Source organism: Urocitellus parryii, chromosome 4 (assembly GCF_045843805.1).
Source record: "Urocitellus parryii isolate mUroPar1 chromosome 4, mUroPar1.hap1, whole genome shotgun sequence".
Classification (NCBI taxonomy): Eukaryota; Metazoa; Chordata; class Mammalia; order Rodentia; family Sciuridae; genus Urocitellus; species Urocitellus parryii.
In genome coordinates this window covers 155,895,354-155,919,354 of record NC_135534.1, presented here as the reverse complement: position 1 = coordinate 155,919,354, position 24,001 = coordinate 155,895,354, and the positions used below count along the sequence as shown (strand labels likewise).

General features: G+C 32.0%; 1 protein-coding gene across 11 annotated transcripts in view; it reads left to right on the top strand.

Moving 5' to 3' along the window:
- The window catches only part of Mpdz (multiple PDZ domain crumbs cell polarity complex component), a 151,629-nt gene that overhangs the window by 35,990 nt on the left and 91,638 nt on the right, over positions 1 to 24,001 (top strand). For all 11 annotated transcript variants that reach the window (XM_077797035.1, XM_077797033.1, XM_077797040.1 and 8 more), the window contains exons 4-10: positions 11,748 to 11,957; positions 12,349 to 12,488; positions 13,611 to 13,824; positions 14,536 to 14,664; positions 15,870 to 16,079; positions 18,774 to 18,888; positions 19,200 to 19,288. In XM_077797035.1, coding sequence (XP_077653161.1) covers positions 11,748 to 11,957; positions 12,349 to 12,488; positions 13,611 to 13,824; positions 14,536 to 14,664; positions 15,870 to 16,079; positions 18,774 to 18,888; positions 19,200 to 19,288 — 1,107 coding nt within the window. The remainder of the gene's footprint in view (positions 1 to 11,747; positions 11,958 to 12,348; positions 12,489 to 13,610; positions 13,825 to 14,535; positions 14,665 to 15,869; positions 16,080 to 18,773; positions 18,889 to 19,199; positions 19,289 to 24,001) is intronic.

Sequence of the window (24,001 nt, the reverse complement as noted above, 5' to 3'; positions counted from 1 at the left end):
AAACAAAAAAACAAACTTTAGTAGTTCCATCCTTTTTCTTCCTTTCTTGTTTTTGTTTTGGTACTGGGAATTGAGCCCAGAGTTTATGAAGCTAGATTCCCAGCAACATCCCCCTTCCCTTCTCCCTTCCTTTTTTCTTTTGGAGACAGGATCCCACAAAATTTGAGGCTGAGGGTGGCCTCAGACTTGTGATCCTCCTGCATTAGCTTCCCTAGATAGTGGGATCATAGGTGTGAGTCACCACATTCAGATTCAGATGTATTCTTAAAAGTTAGCTGGAATATGGAATCGGAAATAAAATTAATGAATACTTTGTATTCTGTTATATAAAGTCTATTTGTCTATTTTTCTCTTTGACTTTTTTCAACCACATATAATTTTACATCATCTTGGTCTTTTAGAAAATTCAAAAAATTGCAAAAAATCACATTTCATTATATAATATCAAAAAATTATACTTGCTAATGTCACTTAAGATTGTATGAATAATGTCTTTTTTGGTACTGGGGATTGAACTCAGGAGCACTCAACCACTGAGCTACATCCTCAGCCCTATTTTATATTTTATTTAGAGACAGGATCTCCCTAAGTTGCTGAGGCTGGTTTTGAACTCATGATTCTCCTGCCTCAGCTTCCCAAGCTGCTGGGACAAGGCGTGTGCCACCGTGCCTAGCCTAGACCTTATTGATAATGTCTTTAAGATACAGAAAGGTGTCAAGCTGAGGGTGGCAAATATAAGTGTTCCTAAATTCTAATTTTCACTTGAAAGTTTCAGTTTTATTTTTGGCAACAATTGCTGCCAGCTGTTTTCCTCAAAGTGACAGGCTTACTTTGTTTATTTTTAAGAAATTGTCTTACAAATATTCATAATCATAGTTTGATTTTTAGTCATTTTCAAATATACATGAAAAAGTGGATAGTTCAGCTTGCAACTCAAAAACAACTACGTTTCCTCAAGATAACTTATGATTTATATTTTTTTTTACCATTTTTAAACAGTATTGAAAACATATAGATTCAAAGATCAAGATATAATAAAGTTAACAGCTTTTACTCATCATTAAGAACTTTTTTTAGGTGATCTAAGGGAGGGCAAATAGACTATTGCTGTTGATGAGGGATGCTAATGAGACTTTGGTTATTTTTTTCAACCTGTCAGACATCTCCTTACCCTATTCAATGACAGAAAATAAGAATAATGTCAACAAAGATTTAACAAGTTTGAAAAAGAAACCATCATTTAAAAAATTAGAATCTCTGTGAAATCTCAGGGGTTAGGTTAAAAAATCTTGTTATGTTTTACTTAGTTGCACAACTGAAGGGTTGTTTTTTTTTTTTTTTTCTAAATGGTAAACTAAAAGTTTCTTTCATAACGGTAATGAAAAGAGTTTGAAACTATGAGTGTTTTAACTTCATTTTCCAATTATTACCCAAGTGTTCACATATGTATGTATTTTATGAAATTGGGGGAAAGAGGCTGGATCTTTTCTCTTAAGAGTATTTCTAAAAATTTTAGTGTCATTTAGGCCTTCTTCAAAAAATTGATTTATAAAATACAACCTCAAGTACTTTGCACATGCTGCCGGAACACACATCTTACTTCAATTTGCCTGGTAATTGATTTTAATAAGTATCTTCATTTCTAGTTTTAGGAATGAAAATCTTGAGTGAAAACTGAAATATTGTAACCTGTTAAGTGACCATTAACTCCAATTGACAACATCATATAAAATGCACATGGAGTTTTGTAAATTATCTTGTTATTTAATATACCATGGCAATCAGCATTGCTTAGACTGATTAGTGATCATTTGTATATACCTTCCTAAGTATCAAGAAGGAAAAATCAAGTGTTCTACATACTCTTTAATTCATTTCCTTCTTTAGGCTGTAAGTGCTCTTTGCCTTCCATTTTCAATTTTATATCTGGTAATTTAATCCCCCTTCCCCCAGCCCGCACTTTTATTAAGCCTAACATACTCCTTGGGAGGAATGACTATTTTGAATTTTCACACATAAATAGATAATTCAATTTTATGTAAATTCAGTCTTGAGTATATATGCTTTGTGCCTGGCTTATTTGTCTTAACTTAGTTTTTATGAGATCATTTATGTTGTTTAATGCAGGTGTATATTTATTTTTTTGCTTTTCATTGTGTGCATATACTAGTATGCGGAATTTTTTCCCCCTCAGATCTTATATGTTATAAATAAATGCTCCTTTGAACATTGTAGTATACATATTTCAATGTTTATTAAGTATGAATTTATCTAGAATATTTTTACTGAAGAGTGAAAGTTCTGCGTTTTAAGGTACATACAGGGTGAGTATCCCATACTCAAAATACTTGGGGCCAGAAGTGTTCAGATTTTGGATTTTTAAAAAAAATTTCAATATTTTCATATACTTAATGACATTTCTTGGGGATAAAACTCAGGTCTACATATAAAATTCATTTATTTCATACCTTATATATGTAGCTTGAAGGTAATCTTATGCAGTATTTTTAGTGCACCTGTGTTTTGTCTGTAACCTATCATATGAAATCAGGTATGGAAATTTCTATTTGGGCCATGATTTTGCTGCCCCCAAAGTTTTATATTTTGAGTAATTTTAGATTATGGATTTTCAGATTAAGTATGCTCAATCTGTAATCAGCTTTCATAGATTCAGCCAATCTTTTTTTCTGAAGTGGTTATAGGTCTACTCTTTTACTGCAGTAAGTGAAAATTCTTGTCATTCTATGTCATTGCTTTTACTTGGTACTGCCAGCTTTCAGTGCACTTTTTCCATTTTTAGCACTCAGGAAGTTACATTATAGTGTACCATGTTATTGTTTTAATTTATGTTTTGCTATTGATTAATGTGCTTTTTTGTTTTAATTTATGTTTTCCTATTGATTAATGAGCATTTTTCATTTGACTGTTGATTATTTGGATATGCTACTTTGTGAGGTTCCTATTTATTTTTCAAACCTATTTTTCTACTGGTTTGTCATTTGTATTGTTTGACAAGTGTTGCTTATATATTCTAAATAGAACTTTTTTGCTTGACATTTGCATGGCAGTTATTTTCTCCTACTTTGTGTTATTGCCCTTTATTGTATTTTTTAATAAAGATTTTTTTATTTAAAAAATATTTTTTTCAAACTATTTCCTTTATGGATATTGCCTTTTTTTTGTCTTACTTAAATTTTTTCACTATACCAAGAATAAAGATGTTTTCTTTTCTAAATTTTGGCTGTGGTGTGAAGTATATATAAAGTATTTACATGTATAATTTTCCATTTGAATATCCATTTGACCCAGAACAAACAAAAAGACCATCCTTTCTCTTAACATTGATCCCAATATTGTTAAACAAAAGATCATATGTGTGTGGTTCTGTTTCTAAACTCTGTTGTGTTGATTTTTTTTCAAAAAATTGTCCGTATTTTAAATAGAATAATTTTTAAGTTTTATTTTCTAATTGACTTTGATAGGAAATATAGGTGATTTTTTAATATTGATTTTATGTCCTCCAACTTTATTGAATTCACTTAGTAATGCTAGCAGTTTATCTGTAGATTCATTTGGTTTTTCACTGTATATAATAATGTGCTCTACAAATAATTTTAGTTTTTGTTTCTTCAAATTTAATCCTTATACCTTTTCTTTCTTTTCCTCGTCCAATGGAAACCTTGAATTTAATATGGAATAGAAGTGGTGATAGTATGAGTTTTATCCATTATTTGTTTCTATCTTTTGAGCTGTTCCTGTTTTTCTTTTTTTCTGATAATGCAGTAAAGTAAAATAAGTACTTTTGAATGTTAACCTTTATTCTGGAATGTTCATCTTGGTTATAATCATTATTCTCTTAAGAGAATTTTTTTATGTTAATATTCTTGCTTAGTATTTTCCTATCCATGTTTAGATGAGATTACTTAATAACTTCCCAGTATAGTAATGTCCTTTTTGGGTTATAGTGTCAAGGTTATGCTGGTCTGAAACAAAGAGTAGAGAGCAGTTCCCTTTTTGTGTGTGTGAGTTTGTATAAAACTGGTGTTAATTAAAGGAAAAAAAATATGGAAGAATTTATCAGTGAAACCATCTGGACTTATTTTTATTTTGTTTTGAGGGAGGAAAATTTTTAATAGTGAATTCAGTTTTATTGATAGATACAAAACAATTGACATTTTGGTAAATTCATTCTCAAGGAATTTTGTTTCATATATTTTCAAAATTTTTTTGGCATAAGGATATTAATTACATACTCATAGAATCTAGTTACATTCATTTTTTCATTTTCTTTATTGGCAAGTTATGCCTTTTGTATTCCCACCTTATTAATATTGCCAGAGGCTTATCAGTATTATTTATTTTTTCTTCTCAAAGGCCTACTTTCAGGTTTGCTAAATGTCTTTATTGCATTGTTTTTCTAATTTTCAAGTTTTTCCCTGATAGAGCTCATTTTTTTTCCTTCTCTTGAGTTATGTTTCCTTTGTTAACATATTGAAGTAGATGCTTAGCTCATTGATTTTTAATTTTTCTTTTTCCCTTATACATTATATCTATAAATTTTTAAGTATTTCTGTGGCTGTATAGTACAATTTTTATATGGCATATTTTCATTATTATTCAGTTCAAAATTTGTATTTTTGTTTTTTTCCTCTTTTAATCATTTGACTTGGGTTTATTTAGAAACATTGCTTAATTGACTAACATTTTTGAGTTTTCATGTTATTCTGTTTTTGAATTCTTGCTTAATTTCACTGTAATCAGAGCACATTCTCTAGTAATATTAGTTCTTTGAGATTACTGAGTCTTATAGATTTTTTCTGTGTTTTTCAAGAGAATTTGCATACAGCAATTGTTGAATGTAATCTATAAATATCAGCTAGGTGATTTTTATTTACAATCTTGGTTCAGATCTTGTATATATTGATTACTTTTCTGTTCTATCATTTTCTGAGAGAAATGTGTTATAATTTATGATGCTGAAAATGTGCTTCTCATTTGAGGTTCTGAGAAATTTCCCTTAATGTCTTGGGGTTATGTTTTTAGATTACTAAGATTTTTTTAAACTTCAGTTGATGCTTTGTCTCAGTAAATTATTCTATTTTATTAACACATCTTTAATATCCACTTTCTTGACAATAGTTTAGCTGCATCAGATTTCTTTGGTTAATGTATATGCAGTGTATCCTCCTCCTCCTCCTTTTTTTTTTTTTTTTGCTATAATTTTTTCTTTAACTGGCATCTTTGTTGAGCAGCATGTATTTGGGTAATTTTTTTTTTTTGTCTGAGAACGTTGATCTTTTACTTTGAAAGTATTTAACCCTTTTATGTTTAAGGTAATAATTGATAAGTGTGGTTTCATTTTTCATGTTTTTTTTCTTTTTTTGTATTTTTCATTTTCTTTCTCTCTTAGTAAATTATTTAGACTTTGTTATTATTAGTTCTTACCCTAAAGACTATAGCAAGTATCTATGATTTATTTGAGTCAGCTTTAAAAAAAAATTAATATTGATATTATTAGAGATTCTTAGGGTTTTGTTTTGTTTTGTCTTTTGCAGTACTGAGGATGAAACCCAGAACCTTTTGCCTACCAGACAAATGCTCTCTCCAGTGACCTATATAGCTTGGAATTTCGAATGTAGTGTAGAGAATTCCAGTATATACTTCAGGTTTTTCCCAGTGCTTATATCTTAATAATAATATACAATATCAAAACCAAGAACTACCATTGGTATACTACATTATGTCATTATCTCAGTTTGTATCATTTTTTCCACTAATATTTATTTGTGTAACTTATCACCACAATCAAGATCAATTTTAGGTTTCTTTTTCAGATCTATTCTTCAACACAAAGATCTCCTTTATTCAGCTGTAATACAGTTCCTTCCCATACTATATATACCTAATCCCTGATAATCTTTAATCTATTTTTCATACCTATAATTTTGTTATTTTAAAAATGTTGTAAAAATAGAAAAATTTCCGTTTTTTTTACACTTAGTGTAATACTCTAGAGATCTATCTAGTTGTATATATTCATATTTTGTTGCTCAGTAGTATTCCATAATAAGGATATACCTACTGAAGGGCATTTTTGCTTCCAATGTTTCACTTTTATAAAGTGGCTAATATGAGAATGAAGCACTTTTGACAGAGTTTGGTATGTAAATAAGTTTTTATTTATCTGCAATAAATATTCAGAAGGGTATATGGTAAATGCATGTTTAATTTTTCGAAAACTATGAAACTATTTTTCTTTAGAGTTGTATCATTTTACATTTCTACCAACAGTGTGTAAGCAATCCAGTTTGCCTACATTCTCACTATCCTGAGAGTGTATAATGGTATCTCTTTGTGCTTTAATTGACATTTCTTTAATATGTAATGTTGTGAACATCTTTTATGTGCTTATTTGCCATGCATGTATTCTCTTGAGTGAAATGTCTGTTTATTTTGCTCATTTCTAACAGGATTCTATCTTTTTTTAGTTAATTGAATCTCATAATTTCTTCCAGATGTGAGTCCTATGTCAAATCCATGTATCTTTGACTGATTTGACTCTACTTTAATTAGTACTATTACCACTTCCTGGAAGTTGCAAGGAACTTAAAATACTTTATCTCTGTTTATCCCACTCTTGCTTTTGTGTGGCTGTATTATCCCATTTCCACATATATTTAAAACTTTACAACTGTAGATCCTGTATTCTGTTAATTAATTTCTACTAATTGGCTTGTATTTTAAACATTTTTTATACTCAGATCTTTTTGGACATTTGGGATCTTTTATCTGAGATCTTTTTCTTCCTGCTCCAAAATTCACTTTGGTATTTCTTTTGTACAAATATGAGGTAAAGGAAGGGGTTTGTGTGTGTGTGTGTGTGTGTGTGTGTGTGTGTGTGTGTGTGTTGTGTAAATGCTGGGTATTTTATGCCTGGATTGTTAGGTTTCTTTTTTGATTTTTGGGGGGCTACCAGGGATTGAGCTCAGGGGCACTCAACCACAGAGCCACATCCTCAGCCCTATTTTGTATTTTATTTAGAGACAGTGTCTCACTGAGTTGCTTAGCACCTTGCTTTTGTTGAGGCTTACTTTAAACTCTTGGTCCTCCTGTCTTGGCCTCCCGAGCCACTGGGATTAGAGGTATACTCTGCCGTGCTCAGCTTCATATCTTGTTTTTTAATTGTTCTATTAATTTCTGTCTTGTATGATTTTCCTTGAGAAGTATGCTATTTATTCTTATTTCAAGAAAAGGTGCCCTTTACTCTTGTGATACTAAAATTTTCTCTGGGTTGGTTTTTATTTGTTTTCCATGTCATGTTGTGGTGGCTGGCATCTAAAATGAACATCAACAATCCCTTCCCCTTCAGTGTGGATTGGATTTACTGCTTTATTTTGCCATCAAAAATATATGTCAGAAATTTTGGTGTATATACACCAAAATTTATATATATATATATACACACACACACACACACACACACACACACATACATACATACATGTGCCTCTCACATGCGAGGTAATAAGCACTTTACCACTGAGCTACAGCCTCAGCCCTATATTGGTATATTTTTGATACCTTTACTTTTAAAAAATATTTTTAGTTGTAAATGGACATAATGCCTTTATTTTATTTATTTATTTTTATGTGGTGCTGAGGATTGAACCCAGTGCCTCACACTTGCTAGATAAAGCACTCTATCACTGAGTCATAACACCAGCCCACCTTTACTTACTTTTTTTTAAGGGCTCTTATACACATTTTGTAATTTTTCTCAGTGGAAAAGGTACTCTGATTAGTTATTGTACAGGGTGAGCTTAATTGTGTATAGAACTAAAGAGAATTTTTGTTTTTTTGGAATGTTGCTACTGAAGCAACATTCTAAGCACAACTCCAAGCTAATCCTTTAGGTGGAAAGTTACTGTCCGTTTCTCCTAGTGAGGCTTGTTGGCTTAGGGTACTACACTCTTATCTACTTAGGTGTTCTGTTTTGTCTGCTTCTTTAGCTCTTATCCGCTAAGGGTACATTTGACAAAAGTGATTTTTTAAAAGCTATTTATGCCATTTATACTTATAACTTTATGAAGTTATATATGACATTTTCTCTATGAAAATTTAAATTCTTTTGAAAACTATGTAGGTGAAATAATAAAGCAATTGTTCATGGATTTGTTTTGTTTAATTAAACTGTAAAACACTAAGGATAGATCTCATAAAAATCTAGAATTTTTTTTTTTAATTGGTACTGAGGATTGAACTCAGGTGCACTCAACCACTGAGCCACATCCCCAGCTCTATTTTGTATTTTATTTAGAGACAGGGTCTCAATAAGAAGCACCTTGCTTTTGCTGAGGCTGGCTTTGAATTTTTCCATCTTAGCCTCTTAAACTGCTGGGATTATAGGCATTTGCCACCATGCCCAGTTTGGAGTATTCCTTTCAAAGTGTTTTTCAAGTATTTTCAAGAGTTTCTTTCCTTTTTTTTTTCCTTTTTTTTTATGGTATTGGGATAGAACCCAGTATTTTTCAACCACTTTTCTACAACCCCAACCCTTTTTATTTTTTATTATGTGACTGGGTCTCACTAAGTTCCCTAGCTGCCATTGAATTAGTGATCCTCCTCCCTTAGCCTCCCAATTAGTTGGGTTTACAAGGCATGCCCACTCATGTGCTTCTTTTAGGGTGTTTCTCCATCTTAAATAAATTGAAATTAGAATAATACTGTATTCTGGGAGTGTGATTTATGTATTAAGAAGATAGAGACTTCTTGTTTTTGGACCCATATTTAAGAAGATCTCATCCAAACTTTAGGATATTTATGACAGATTAGACATGTATTTGCTAAGTTAAAATATAAGTATCAAGTTTGATATATATATGTATATATTTGTGTGTGTGTGTATATATAGGTATATGCTTGTAATTTGATATGATTTCTGCTTTATCTAATCTCTTGGAGGAATTAGTTACTGGTTTGAGCTTTATCTTGTAATCGTGTTTCTACTATAGTTTAAATTCTGAAAAGCTGTTATATTCTACCCTTTCACAAAGAAAAAAAAATCAGACTTTTTAATTGAATAATTTACATAATTTTCACTTAAGTTTGGTTTTAGGTAATATACTAGTTAAAGACCATAAATTAATATGTTTTTTTCCAAGTACATACAAGCTCTTTCTAGGTTCCAGTACTCAGCCAGAGTTAAACAAAACAGATAATTATTTGGTGACCCTTGCTCATTTGCTAGCAACTTTCATAAATTATACAGATGTTTATCTCTATAAAAAAATCACCAGATATTTGTGTTTTCTTTTGGTTATTTTATATTCTATAAACCAAGGATGAGAGTCAATTTCTTTCTTTCTTTCTTTTCTTTTTTTTTAGAGAGAAAGAGAATTTTTTAATATTTATTTTTAGTTTTCGGTGGACACACAACATCTTTATTTTTATTTTTATGTGGTGCTGAGAATCGAGCCCAGTGCCCCGCGCATGCCAGGCAAGCGCGCTACCGCTTGAGCCACATCCCCAGTCCTTAATTTCTTTTTATTAAATATTTATAGTGGGTGTGCTCTGAACAGACCTATCAAGCCAAATGTAATTCATTCTTGTTCAAAGAGATTGTAATTTAGAAAACCACTTTAGTACACAGTGACAACAAAATCAAAAGGTATCTTGTGCCTTTTCCTATGAATATAAATTTTCAAATTTAAAAACATGACTTTTGATGGTTTAAACGAAAGCTTTTATATATGTGATCCATTTTAATTATGTAACCATTGCTTTTACGTTTACATGAAACCTTAAGAGCAGCAGGAATAGTTATCTATATTTGTCAGGCCTTTAACAAATTAGGAAAAGACACTTGATATTAAATACTGTCTCATGATCCTTATTTTTACTATTGTGCTCCTACTAAGTTTATTCTTGGGATGCCTCCACACCTGGTCTCTTGTAATATCAGAGCTTCTACTTCAGTGGATTTTTTCTAATAGAGTATCTGTTCTCAGAATGTGATTTGTCCATTCCAGCTTACTGTAACAAAAGTCCAAATGTTTTTTTTTCCTTTGTAAGCATACCATAGGCGTTAGGACCTGGTGTGTGGGATCTTCAGCCTGTCACAAATTTCGTTATGCCATCTGCTTCAACCTGAGTGGGGTGTCTTCTGCTGACAGACTTTGCTGAAGTTTCCATGGCTCAGGATTAAAAAAAAAATCAATCTTGGCATAAAAAGCTTGTTTTTGAAAAAAAGTAATTGATTATGCCTACCGTAGTTTTAAAATTATCATTTGATAGGATTCCCAAAAGCCTCCTCTCAATACATTGATCTCTTTTACATCCATGATTATAGATAGCTAACACAATAGATGAATTATTGGTAACTTTAGTAACAATGAATTTTCTGTTTTAATTTTTTAAGATAGGTAACACCATCCTATGGATGGATTTTGACTTTGTGAAATATTTTGATAGCTTTAATTGATGGATTCTATGAATCTCTTATCATATTTCCAGAAATTGCATTTTATGAGTACATGCTTTATCCATACTACAAAGAAAATAAGAACAACTTGATGAAAACAATGTAGGTCACAAATTACTTATTTTATTTTATTTTATTTTTTGAGAGAGAGAGAGAGAGAGAGAGAGAGAGAGAGAGAGAGAATTTTAATATTTTAGTTTTTGGCAGACAGAACATTTTTGTTTGTATGTGGTGCTGAGGATCGAACCCAGGCTGCACGCATGCCAGGCGAGCGCGCTACCGCTTGGGCCACATCCCCAGCCCAAGAAATTACTTATTAATGATGTGACTGTAATTTTGTCATCAGTAAAAGGAAAATATGACAACTTGAAAAATTGTTTGGGAGATTAGATCAACATAGGTTTTTAAAAAATAGATAGTTTATTCTGTAAATGTATATTGAAGAACAATGGGAAATGAGGACCAAGGAGAAAATAACATAATAAGATTCTTCCACTGGAAAATTTTACATTCCAATCTTCTTCTATTGATTAGGATGGATGCTCTATGAACAACAGGGTATATATATATTAGGGGTTTTTAAGTGCTATTAAAATAATTAGGGTGCGCTCAGGAAGCAAGATGGTGGATGCTATGTTGAATAGAGTTGACAGAGAGGGATTATCCAAGGTAAGGTTGAGCACAATTGAATGAAATAAAAGAGAAAGCCTATGGATATTTAGGGAAGGATAAATGTGGCTGGTAGAGTGAGCAGCTTGGCAGTTTGGACAGTGACATCAGTACAGCTGAAGATAGTAATAGACATAGTGCTATGAGATGAGGTAAGGGTGATCCAAACACATCATTGATGTAATCTTTCGGATACACAGTTACAGATAAAAAGTCACATTCATGACACCCTGTGGAAGTATAACATTAGTGTTGACTGTTTGCATTGCTGTGTCAGTTAGTTAGCTTTAATTTAGACCTTACACACACAATTATAATCTTTCAAAATGTTACTTTATTATTTAATGTCTTGTACCAGGAGTTAGATATACTGCAAAGTGTGAAGACACAGTCCTTTAAACCTCCATCTCTGCCCATCACTTTTGACACTAACTGATAGGAATTAATGTCTAGTTCCCAGGTTCAAGGTGAAAGTACCTCCAAAACACCCACATTCTGACACCAGTTGCAAGTTTGGGGAGTTCCCAAAGCTATCCTTGATAATTTCATAATTCATTGTAAGGTGTATTAATGTTAATAAATTCTGTATTACTCTTAGGTTAGCATTGCAACTTCAACAACTTCAAGTGTTGAATATGCCCACATTCCTCACCTCAGTTCTGCTACAATTCCTACTGTACAAAATGAATCACTTTTATTAACTTCGAATAATGGGAATCTGGAAGCCCTCACTGGACCTGGTACTCCACATATCAATGGGAAGTCTGCATGTGATGAATTTGATCAGTTGATCAAAAACATGGCCCAGGTGAGAGCATTTCTTCCTGTTAGGTATCTTAGAATGCATCTTAAGAGTGCGATCAAGTCCTGGGTTACTTAAAAAATGTAGTGGCATTTATAACATGTACAAATTTTGGTATGAGAAGAGTTTGGATGGTTCTGAGATTTTTCTATTGTATATTTTGTTTTTTAATTATCAAATTTTGAGTATTATATGTTATACTCCAGAAATATTCCTTGAGAAAAAGAAAATATCCTGTTCTAGGAGATAAGTGCTCAAAATTATCTTAGAAAATAATTTTTCAGTTTTGTCTTTTTTTTTTATTCCCATAAACAAAGTAATACCACTTAGTCATCAGATGGAAGTCAACTGCATTAATTGGCTTTTAATTTCATTTCTTGCTTTGTTTTCTAATCAGGGTCGCCATGTGGAAGTTTTTGAGCTCCTCAAACCTCCATGTGGAGGCCTTGGGTTTAGTGTTGTGGGACTCAGGAGTGAAAACAGGGGTGAGCTGGGGATATTTGTGCAAGAGATACAAGAGGGCAGTGTGGCTCACAGGTGAGATTGTCCCAGCATCTTCTCTTGTTTTTGATATCACAATCAGAAAATTTGATCAGTATGGGGAAATTTAGAAAAGCAAAAACAAAGAAAAACAAACAACAATGAGAATTGAACATGACCTGATATTAACCAGTTTTGGGAAGTCATTAACATTTTGTGGTGAAAAGCAAGTCCTTTGAAGTAACTGTAGCTTTTAAATAGTATGAATTTATTTTAGTAAGGAAATAAAAATTTGAGTAGAATATTTTCATTGTTATTAACTGGGCTTTTTGATTAGATTTAAGAATTGCTGTACTAGAAATGACTGATGATAATTTGAGCTGTGTTTTATAAATATGCTAAGAGAAATAAAGCAATATATGTATCTATACTTTGATTTTTAAAAGATGGGACCATCTAAAATACAATGAATAGGTTGAATGGGCAGTTCAAAAAACAAAAAACAAAACAAAACAAAAAAAAGAGGCCTTTTAAATGGAGGAGTTGCTTAGGAATGGCAGTAGAATTATCTTAAGAAAGTTGACCACCTGGAGCTAAGCATATACTTTATTTTTTCTTAAGAAGTATTTTATTATTTTTCTGTGTCAGTAATTTCTCCATCTAAAATAGACCTCTGAAGAAGACCATGCTTTATTTTATTGTGGATGCACAAGAGGTAAAAGCCGTCCATATAATTCTTATTTATTTGTTCTTTGTAGATATATATGATGCTAGAGTGTATTTTGGCATATCATATGTATGTGGAGTCTAACTGCCCATTCTTGTGGTTTTACATGATGTGGAGTTACACTGGTTGTGTATTCATATATGAACATAGGAAAATTCTGTCTGATTCATTCTACTGTCTTTCCTATTTTCATCTTCCCTCCCTTCCCTTCATTCCCCTTTGTCTAATTCAATGAACTTCTAATCTTCCCTTCCCTTGTTGTGAGTTAGCATCCACATATTAGAACATTCTTCAAGCATATACTTTAAAAATGGAACTGCAGGAAAAAGTTTAAAAAGTGTGGAAATTTAAAAATAGGATTTAAAGTAACCTGAACTATATGCCAAAGAAGCTTTTTCTTTCTTGAGAGCTGTCAAATATCTTTTTATCACCTTGTTTTTCACCTCTGACAGAGATGGAAGACTGAAGGAAACTGATCAGATCCTTGCTATCAATGGACAGGCACTTGATCAGACCATCACACATCAGCAGGCTATCAGCATCCTGCAGAAGGCCAAAGATGCTGTCCAGCTAGTTATAGCCAGAGGCTCCTTACCTCAGCTTGTCAGCCCCAGAGTTTCCCGTTCTCCATCTGCAGCCAGTACAATTTCAGCTCACTCAAATCCCGTGAGTGCCTGAGATTTTCAAACAGAACAGAACGTACTTTTCTAATTCTTTTTAGTTGTGTACAGGTTTCTAATTCCTATAGGTTCTTTGTATTTCTTGAATTTTTTTAAAAAAATTCATATCTTCTCAGCCTGGAATATTTGTCATTTAATTATGATTGTTTGCAGCTTCTAAAACAGCCTTTTCTTTGTGTAGTTTTTTGACATCATCATTCCTCAAAAACAACAACAAAAAGAAGTATGGTTCTTTCACAAAATTGACTTTTCAGTAGACAGATACAATCTTGACTTTGCTTTATAAATTATACAATTATATTGTTACAGTTAGCTGTCTGTGACTTTAAGAAGTCATGTAATTTGGAATTTTTCCTGTAGGCAAGATTCAAAGGAAGACATTCTTAACACATGACAGTTTTTTTCCTTGATCTTTTTCTATTTTTTTTTAAAGACATTCTACAGGAGATATTGAAAAATTAGTGCTCATCATTAATTGGGAGGAAATGTAAACATTTTAATGATATATTGATAAAAAATAGCAATAAATGTCTTTTGAAAGAGAAGTATACTGAATTAAAGGGTATTCTTAGGGCTCATTGTATTATCTGAAATAAGTTATTTAATACTAATAACGTGATCACAAAATATCCATTGTGATGTAAAATTTTAGTGTTTCATAAAATTTTAGAAATTCTCATAGGAGCTTTGCCTTTAGGTTCATTGGCAGCATGTAGAAACAATTGAACTGGTGAATGATGGGTCTGGTTTGGGATTTGGCATCATCGGAGGAAAAGCAACGGGTGTGATAGTCAAAACCATTCTGCCTGGAGGAGTAGCTGATCAGGTAAGCTACTCCAATAGGTCTTCATTGGTGTTTACCCCAAAGTATGACTTCATCTTTTATACATTCTGTTAGAAGAAACTTTGGCTTTATATAATGTCAAAGGAGAAATACTCTTTGGGGAAAAATACTTTTGAAAAGGGACAATGAACTTGAGTTTCAGATACAGACAATGAATTTAATATTCCTTAGAACCACAAACTTAAACCAAGGTTATGGTGAACTACTATATTGATTATAACACTTCATTTATAAAGTTCTTGTTGTTACATGTTTGTTTGAATGTAAACTAGACAGCCAGGTTTATAAAACATTGATTGTATTCATAAATGAAAGGCCTATTAATGGAAGCCTTTTCATTAGGGATTTAACAATAATATAATAATATATGACATTTTCTTCCTTTAAGACATTAGCATATAGCAGTATCCAATAAAGTTGATAAGCTTTGAGAGATCTATCTTATCTATGCTTTATCTTCAATATAGAGCTATCCTCTCCAATATTATTAAATTCAAATTTAAATTCATTAAAATTAAAAGAGATTACAAATCTGTTCCCCAATTGGATTACCATATTCCAAGTGTTCCACAGCCAAGGGTTGCTTGTAACTGCTGTGTTGGACAGTGTGAAAGTTCTTTTATTGCAGAAAATAGCAGCAATTACATGGAGGCTTATAAGACTAATTCTCATGCCTCTTGTCTATCTGTCTTTTATTTCACTAGAATTTCATATGAAAGTATATTCTTTTGATGTTTATCATTGAAATACCAAGGGACAAAATTATGAGATTTATATAATACTCTATTGTGGTTCACAACATATTTTGAATAATATGTACTATATTTGCCTAGTAACTTCATACTTAATCTTTGCTTAGGACTTTTCTTGTTTCTGTCCCTGAAAAAACGAAAATCACAAAAAAGCCTTTTTTTTTTTTCTGCTTGCATTTAGTGGTAAAAATCAGAATGACAAGTTCATATTAGCCCATCAATTTAGGGAGTATTTGTGAATTTTATTTACTTATATCACACTGAGTGGGCTGGAATAGTTCAGAAGACAGTTCAGTGTCTCATGATTGCCGTGTTGTCATCTCATTGCTATCTTCTTTTAGTATTATTCCCTCTCCCTCATTTAGGATTTCTCTGATGGAGTTACAATAACAATACCCTAATGACGCAACCCCCCACCCCCTTTTATTGGTTCAGCATGGGCGATTATGCAGTGGAGACCACATTCTAAAGATTGGTGATACAGATTTGGCAGGAATGAGCAGTGAGCAAGTAGCACAAGTCCTTAGGCAGTGTGGAAATAGAGTTAAGTTGATGATTGCAAGAGGTGCCATAGAAGAAACTACAGCACCCACCTCTTTGGGCATCACCCTCTCCTCTTCCCCAACATCTGCGCCAGAGATGCGGGTAAGTAGATAAAAACAGTTAATGTGAATGTCAGAGAAAATAGCACTTAGATGACAGTGATATTGTTTTAGAAACTAGACTGACTTATGTTTATTATTGGTGTTAAAAAATGTAACAAAACTTAGGGAATTTTGTAGGGATGCTTCAGCATTAATAATATATATTAATCAGGAGTAATGTTTAAAAGAGATGAAAAATACTTGCCAAAAAATGCTGGGTGACTATTTTACTTTTTTTTTCTCTAAGTAGCCAATTTATGAGGGTAATGTTTTGAAGTATGGATGAAATATAAAGAATTATGTACTATTAATACCTAAAATGTTGAATTATATTTTTCTCTTAATTAGAAGACTTTCTGTAAAATGGGTGAGTTCTTTCATTCCCATTTGACAGCTTTCTTTTTAGTATTTATGTTTTGTTTTGGAAGTGTGGAGGCTGAAAGTGAGAGCAGGATTGCTGGCAATGAATAAAGCTTTTCAAAACCTTCAGTTTTATTGTTTTAAGGTATGCCTTAGAACTGTTGATCAGATATGTAATGAAATGAGTGGTCATTGTTCTTGACCCAGTTACATAAGCTTTTAGATAAATGTTATACCTTAAGTTTATAAGTTTTTGGACAAGTGTTGTAACAGAAACTTTACTCATAGGTGTAACATTCTGTCTTTACCCTTAACTTGATATGAAAAAAATCTGGAAAATTTCAAAATGATTGAATGGTTTTAACTATCATAACTGGTTTACAGATTGTAAGACTATAGTGACTAAAATATCGACAAAATAAATTTATCCATAAATGTCTTAAATATTTAAGAAAAGAATTATACCAATTTCTAAATAAGATTTATAACAAATGCAAATCCTATATTCCTTTCTCACAGTAATAATATGTTTTTATCTATTAAAGTTGTTTCTATGCATTTGCTATAAATTCTTTTTTCAAATCCGAATCTCTTTCATAAGCCCTTTAAAACTTTATTAGAACACTTGAAATTTCCATGATTCTGTTGTTTTTAGGATTGAGTTTGGTTGCTATTTTTTGCAAAGAGAAGTAAGAAAGAAAGCTTGTTTATGAAAGCATTTAAATGGCATTCTTTTGTGGTAAACAAAACATTTTATTCAGCAATATATAAATGAATGCAATACCGAAAACTACTTGATGTAATTGAACGCTTAGAAAAATATCTATTCTGTGCATATCATCATTTCTGAAGCTTGTGCCCCTTTTAAAACCATTCGATAGTCAAATTGCCACCCTCTAAAATAGCACTCGCATAAGTCTTATTAAAAATAGAAAACACATTTGTTTCAATTGAAGCAGATTTCATCCTGTCATTTTCTTGTAATTATATAAACTTTAAACTTTTGCTAAGTTTGCACAGATAATTATGTGCAATGAAAAAATAAATCAAACTTTACTGAAAAATTTATCTCATTTAGGTGGACCAACAGTGGGATATATTCAGTTTGTTTGAAGAAAATCAGAAATATTATCAGCTAGCCCCAAACTGCATGTTGATTAGAACTCAGAGCCTTGATTTTGTCATGTTCTTCTTAGGGTTCTCTGTAGAATCTGCTTATGTCACACTAGTGCATAGTCCCAATAACTTATTGATGACAAATTATACCAGTCCACTAATGCTTAATGTGGGAAAACTGAGCCTTCAGTCTACTGTATAATTTTAATAACAACTCTGAATGTTATTAAAAGCTTACATCTGAGGAACCTACTTCCAGCTGTCATTCCAGAAAGGAGGAATCCTAATGAACAAAGGAGTTTCATAGTAAAGTCTGAATTTACCAAAGGGCAGTTTAAAAGACTTCCTTCATGCATTTTATTGGTTTTCAAAATGAGCCATCAGCCTATTTATAATAAAGCTGAAGGATAGATTTATCCATATTTGTGTTATTAAAATCAACTACAAACTTCGGATAATAATAGCAGCTAACACGTAGGCACTGTGGCTGGTCGGTTCTACTAGAAGTGGGCCATACAGTGTGTCATTTAAGAGTAGCAGTTCCACAACAAGCTTTAGGATTTGAATTCTACTTCTACTAGGTTGTTAGTGCTTTGTCTTTAAAATAGTTTATGTGCCTGTTTTCTCATAGAACAATTGATTCAGTAATTGTACCACCTCATGGTATAAAAGGAATATAAAACATATCATTATAAGGAATAAGAAATTAAGATGTCAGTTGCCTCTTACATGGAAACTGCTTAATAAATAGTAGCTGGACTGGTTGTTGTTACTCTTCTCCTGTTAGACAGTTGTGCAAACTAATGTTTAGAAAATCTAGTGGCAAAGCTAGGTTTGTATTTGTTGATCTGAATTCAAGACTTGAATTTTTTCAACTGAGCCACATTTAGACTCCTTCAGAAATGAAGATGTGTCATCTATGAAAACAGAATTTGTTAAGAAAAACCCATTTAATTAAAAAAAAAAAGTGTACAAACAGTGTATCCCTCCAATAAGGGGAGGTTCAATCTTAACATTCCTTTCTGAGTAAAAATGTGATTCTCAGTTCATCAATGTTGCATGATTGAAGTAATAATCTCTACTGTAACTCTCTAACAGAGTTCTCTGACACCTTGTTATGTCATATTATTCCTCAGTTAAAGCTATGGCTTTGTGAACTTGTTTTTTTCTTTTTCTACATGTTTATTTTTTGTATATTTATTTATTGATTTTATTTCAGGTTGATGCTTCTACTCAGAAAAATGAAGAAAGTGAGACATTTGATGTGGAACTCACTAAAAATGTCCAAGGATTAGGAATTACCATTGCTGGTTATATTGGAGATAAAAAATTAGGTAATTTTAAATCTTAAATTTTTTTAAACTTGGGAATTGCCTCTAGTATCTGTGTCTTATGAAATATTTAATCAACATTATATGTTTTCAAATAGCTTGGTAAATTATTTGAAAACATCCTTAGAAATAATTTAGTGTAGGTAACTCTAAACAAACAAAACAATTACCTTATCCTTTCTACTAGAGATTTTGTTTGTGTGGCTTTTTGATAGGTATTTATTCACAATTAAAGCTTTTTATTTGGAGAATGTAGGATGGATATTCTTTTAATGTGTTTGTAAATAGCGAAAATAACCTATTTCTAATCTTAGAACCTTCGGGAATATTTGTAAAAAGCATCACAAAAAGCAGTGCTGTTGAACATGATGGAAGAATTCAAATTGGAGACCAAATTATAGCAGTAAGTTACACATTTAATAATAGCTTTGTCAAATTTCATGGTCGAGAATGCATTTTCCTAGTTTATACTCAGTTCTGAGAAAACAGTTAACTGTACTGATTTAATCTTTTCTTTAGTGGCTTGAGGCTCTCATTACAATTATCCTTTTTATTATTTTGTGGAAACAAAGTAGCATTGGATAGAAGCTCTTCTGATCTCAATTCTAAAGCAAAGGTTTTTTTCTTAAATAATTTCTGATATTTTTGATTTCTGGTTGTAATGAATTTCTTACTGTTACTATTACAGTTCTCCTTGGAGATACTACAAAGGTAAAGACCAGATGTAATGACCATTAGTGTATTTGAGTCTCAATTTGGGATGTGTGGCATTTGTTTTATCAGCAGAATGATGCTCCTGCTTTGACTCCACGGGCAGAGATCACCGTTTAGCTCTAATATAAAAGAATAACAAACAGATTCAGCCACTTTTAATTAGATCAGTTCATCATGCTATTATAATGACATCAGTACATATGTCTGTTTGAGGCAGTGTATAGAAGAATCTAACCTTCAAATCAGTGTTCAGTAAATACTAGACTTCACAAACTGCTTCCTGAAACACAAATTCATTAGTCCCATAGCAGTTGCTTCCTAATTGAAATAAGTTTAGTGAAAAATATATATTATATAGTCTTTTAGAGATTCACTGTGTACCTTAAAAAACTGAAGACTCTGAGAAGTCCTGCAGTAGAGAAACTTGTTTACCTCTTTTACCCTGATGGTTCCAAATTTTATAATAGTGGAATCTTTCTTTCTTTGGAAGACATCTTGGGTAATGCTGATTTATCTTCACAGGTATTTGTGTATGCTTAATTAAGCCTATTTTGTTTTTTGTTCCTCAGGAATCTTAATGATAGTGAGGTGGGGCATAGATAAAAGAGTCCTTGAGTATAGCAACATCATGCATGGTCCATGGAAACAACCAGATGTGTAAGGATCAATGAGTGGATAAGCAAATTTTGGTATATTCATACAGTGGAATGCTAGTCAGTCTTTTAAAAGAAGGAAATCCTGTCACTTTCTATAACATGGATAATTCTCAAGGATATTATGCAAAGTAAAATATGCCAGTCAAGAAAGACAAATACTGTATGATTCCACTTATTTGAGGTGTGTGAACTAATCACACTTAGAGAAATGGAAGGTAGAATGGTGTTACCAGAGGCTGGGGAAAGGGCAAATGTGAAGTTGCTCAGTGGAATAGAGATTCATTTTGCAAGATGAAAACGTCCTATAGATCTGTCATAGAACAATGTGAATAAAATGGTTAAGATGGTGAATTTTATATATTTTTTACCACAATAAAAAAAGATATAGGGTTCTTTTATCTCTGCCTTTTGAGTCTAATTGCATCTCCCTGAGTCTTCTTGGGTATAATGCTATGAAGCTCCTACCTACACACTTGTTCAAGTCTTGAAATCAAGTTGAGTTCACCACCTTGTCTGGCTACCTGCTAGAACTGGTTTCCCTAGTGCATCTCCATTTTACCATGCAATACAAATTAGTCCCCTTGTGTTTTTATTTTAAGGGAAAGGGAGGAAGAGAGAATAAATAGATATAGAGTCTAAATTCATATATGATGCTGAATTAAAAGTTGAAAATTTGACTAATTTACTTTTTCCTCTGTATCTATAATAGTTCATCAGAAAGTTTCTTAAAAACCAGTTTTATTGAAATATCATTTATATGCCAAAAACCTCACCCATTTAAAGTGTATGTTTCAGTAGCTCTTCATATATTCACATTGCTAGAATTTCATTATCACAATCAATTTTAGAACATTTTCATTACTCTAAAGAGAAGACCCCTACCCTTTAGCAGTTGCTCCCTAATTTCCTCATCTTCTCTGCCCTAGGCAGCCACCAGCCTATTTTCTGCCTTTGTAGATTTGCCTATTCTGAGGCATTTCATGTAAATAGAATCATATAAGATTTGGTCCTTTGTGATTGATTTCTTTCACTTAGAGTGTTTTCAGGGTTTGTCTGTGTTGTAGCATGTGTCTGTTCTTTATATTCTTTTATTGCTGACTAATAGTCACTGTATGGGTACACCACATTTACCCATTCATCATTGGATAAATATGTGGGTTGTTTTCACTTTTTGGCTTTTATGGATAATGCTGCTGTGAACATTCATGTACAATGTTCTGCTTTATGCATATTTTCATTTCTCTTGGATGTATACTAAGGAGTGAAATTGATGGATCTTATCATAATTCTGTTTAACCATTTAGCAAATTGCTTGTACATCATAAACATTATATATGTGTGTGTGTATAATTTTTATTTGTGAATTTTAAAAGTTAATAATAATTTAAAAGTCACAGACTAGTCCAGTAGTGATACAAACTTCTGTTCAAAGAATATATTATCTCAATGATTTATGGTTTGTTGGATATCAAACAGTTTGTATCAAACTCAGCAATGGTCTCTTAATACTGTGTTAAATTGTGTATAAACACTCTTGCTTCTTAAATGCTCCTTCAACCAATTACAACATCTTACTAGTTCTTTCATTCATTAACAAGTTAAAATCTTTGGCAAGCCATTTTGTATTTGCCATGATTTGCATTTCTGCAAATTATATTTTAACACTATTCACTGAATAATTCATGTGAAATAGTGTTGTAGATGTTTGGATTTGAAGCTTGGTAAAAATGACCACTCTGTGGTATAAATGCACCACCAGTAGTTAAATTTTACTGTAATCACCTCTAAGATACATTGCAACAAATGATATCAAATGTATCAAGATGGGAAACCCAAAGAACCATGGGTTTCAGGGAGAGAGACTCAAATGGTAGGTACTCAGACATTCTACCTTTCTAGGATGAAGTGCTGCCAAAATACAAGAAGTCCAGGGTTGGTGGGATATCTTGACTATATTCCCTGATACTTTTTTACTGAGCTATGTTTCTTGTAACTTGCACAAGTTCTGATGTAGTTTCTGACTATATTACTTCTGGTATCTTCTTAGCAATCTTTTTGAAAATTTCTTTACCTACAAAATTAGAGTAAGGAAATGTCACTTGTATGATTGTTTAGGAGAACCAAATAAGATCTTTATTTAAAATATCTGTTGTCATACTTAGCACATAAGTAAGTCCTACATTCAAAATATCTGATGTTATACTTAGCACAGAAGTACATTTTAATTGATTAAGGCGATAATTATTTGAGGGCCTAAAATGGTTACATCTTGGAAAGAGTCTCACAGTACTTTCTCTCTAAACCTATCATTATCTTCATTCTTATGTAAGTGGAATCTCAAATATAATTCCTCTTAGGCAAGGTCAATGATAAAGGAAATTGTTGACTCAAAAAATAGAAATGCCTTTTTGTTTGGAGTGTTTTCTTATATTCAGTGAAATCACTTGCTTTCCTTGTCATCAGTATTTTGAGTTTTACTTGACAACTTCTAGCAACATTTTCTTACTTCAAAGTTAGAAGCATCTCTAAATCCTGGGACACTTACGTAATACTTTAGATCACACATTAATTTTGTGCAAAATATCACCATCTTGTGGACTTTTGGTATATGGTAGTTGCATTTTCACGACTGTAGTCTTTTTTTGTCTATTTGTTCTATTTTTGTTGTGACAGCAGCTATTGGAGCTATAGTCTATTTTTATTTTGTAATTGTCATATTGTGAGAAGACTGAGAAACTATTTCTTACTATTTTTAGGGAGTATTGTTTTATAACTTAAAAGTACTTTATTCTAAAATTCTTGTTTCACAGACTGTTCTGTGTATGTGTATGGTTTCACTCTAGGCATTACAGGGCAGGAAATAGAGTAAATATTCTATTCCTTCCTCCCCCTTTTCATTTGTTGGTATTCTATGTAATGATTATTTGAAAAAAGGTCTATTGTGTTTTCAAATTTGACAAGCTTGTTAGATAAAATTATTTTATTATAATTAATATTAATGATAATAATTAACTCATTATTATTAAATTAAATTATTATTATATTTTGATATTCAGTGATCCATGCCAAAACCATTATGACTGATTAATTATGACTGATAAAATATTAAACAAATATATAAATTAGAAAAAGTTTCAAGTGTTGCTTTTGATATTCTGTGACTTTGTTAAGAGTTTCAGGTTCTCTACAGGTAATGCCTCTGTTGGAGGAGGGCTTGGCAGTCTACATTGAATATGCTAAGGAGCCTAGGTCTGTGAGCTGTGCCAACTAGTGTTTCTTCTCTAAATTGTTCCTGTAAATGGCAGTATCTGCACTGCACATTAAGAGATGTTATCTTTTCGTCATGAGAGTGTAGAGGCAGTTTGCTGCCATTGTACCTAATTTCACTTCACATTTCTTTGGTGTCATTGAGTCTGAACTGGGCTCCTGAGTTTGTGGTAAGTGTGACTCATACGTAGATGAATGTGAATATATTGAACAGAAACTGCTCCCAGGGAATATTGGGGTTTGTATGTTTAATACTCATATCTTCATTCTGTTAATAATAATGCCAGCCCTTGACTATCTTCCCAGTACAATGTGCTGTGTATTACAATTCTGGAAATATAGATATCCTTAGTTCCATTTTACAGATGAAGATACTAGAGCAATTTGAACTGAAGTCAAAAGCCAAATAGCAATTTTTTCTCTTCTAGTAGTGTCCTCTAATATTTGGGTAAGGAATGTATTATAAAATCCAAGTTACT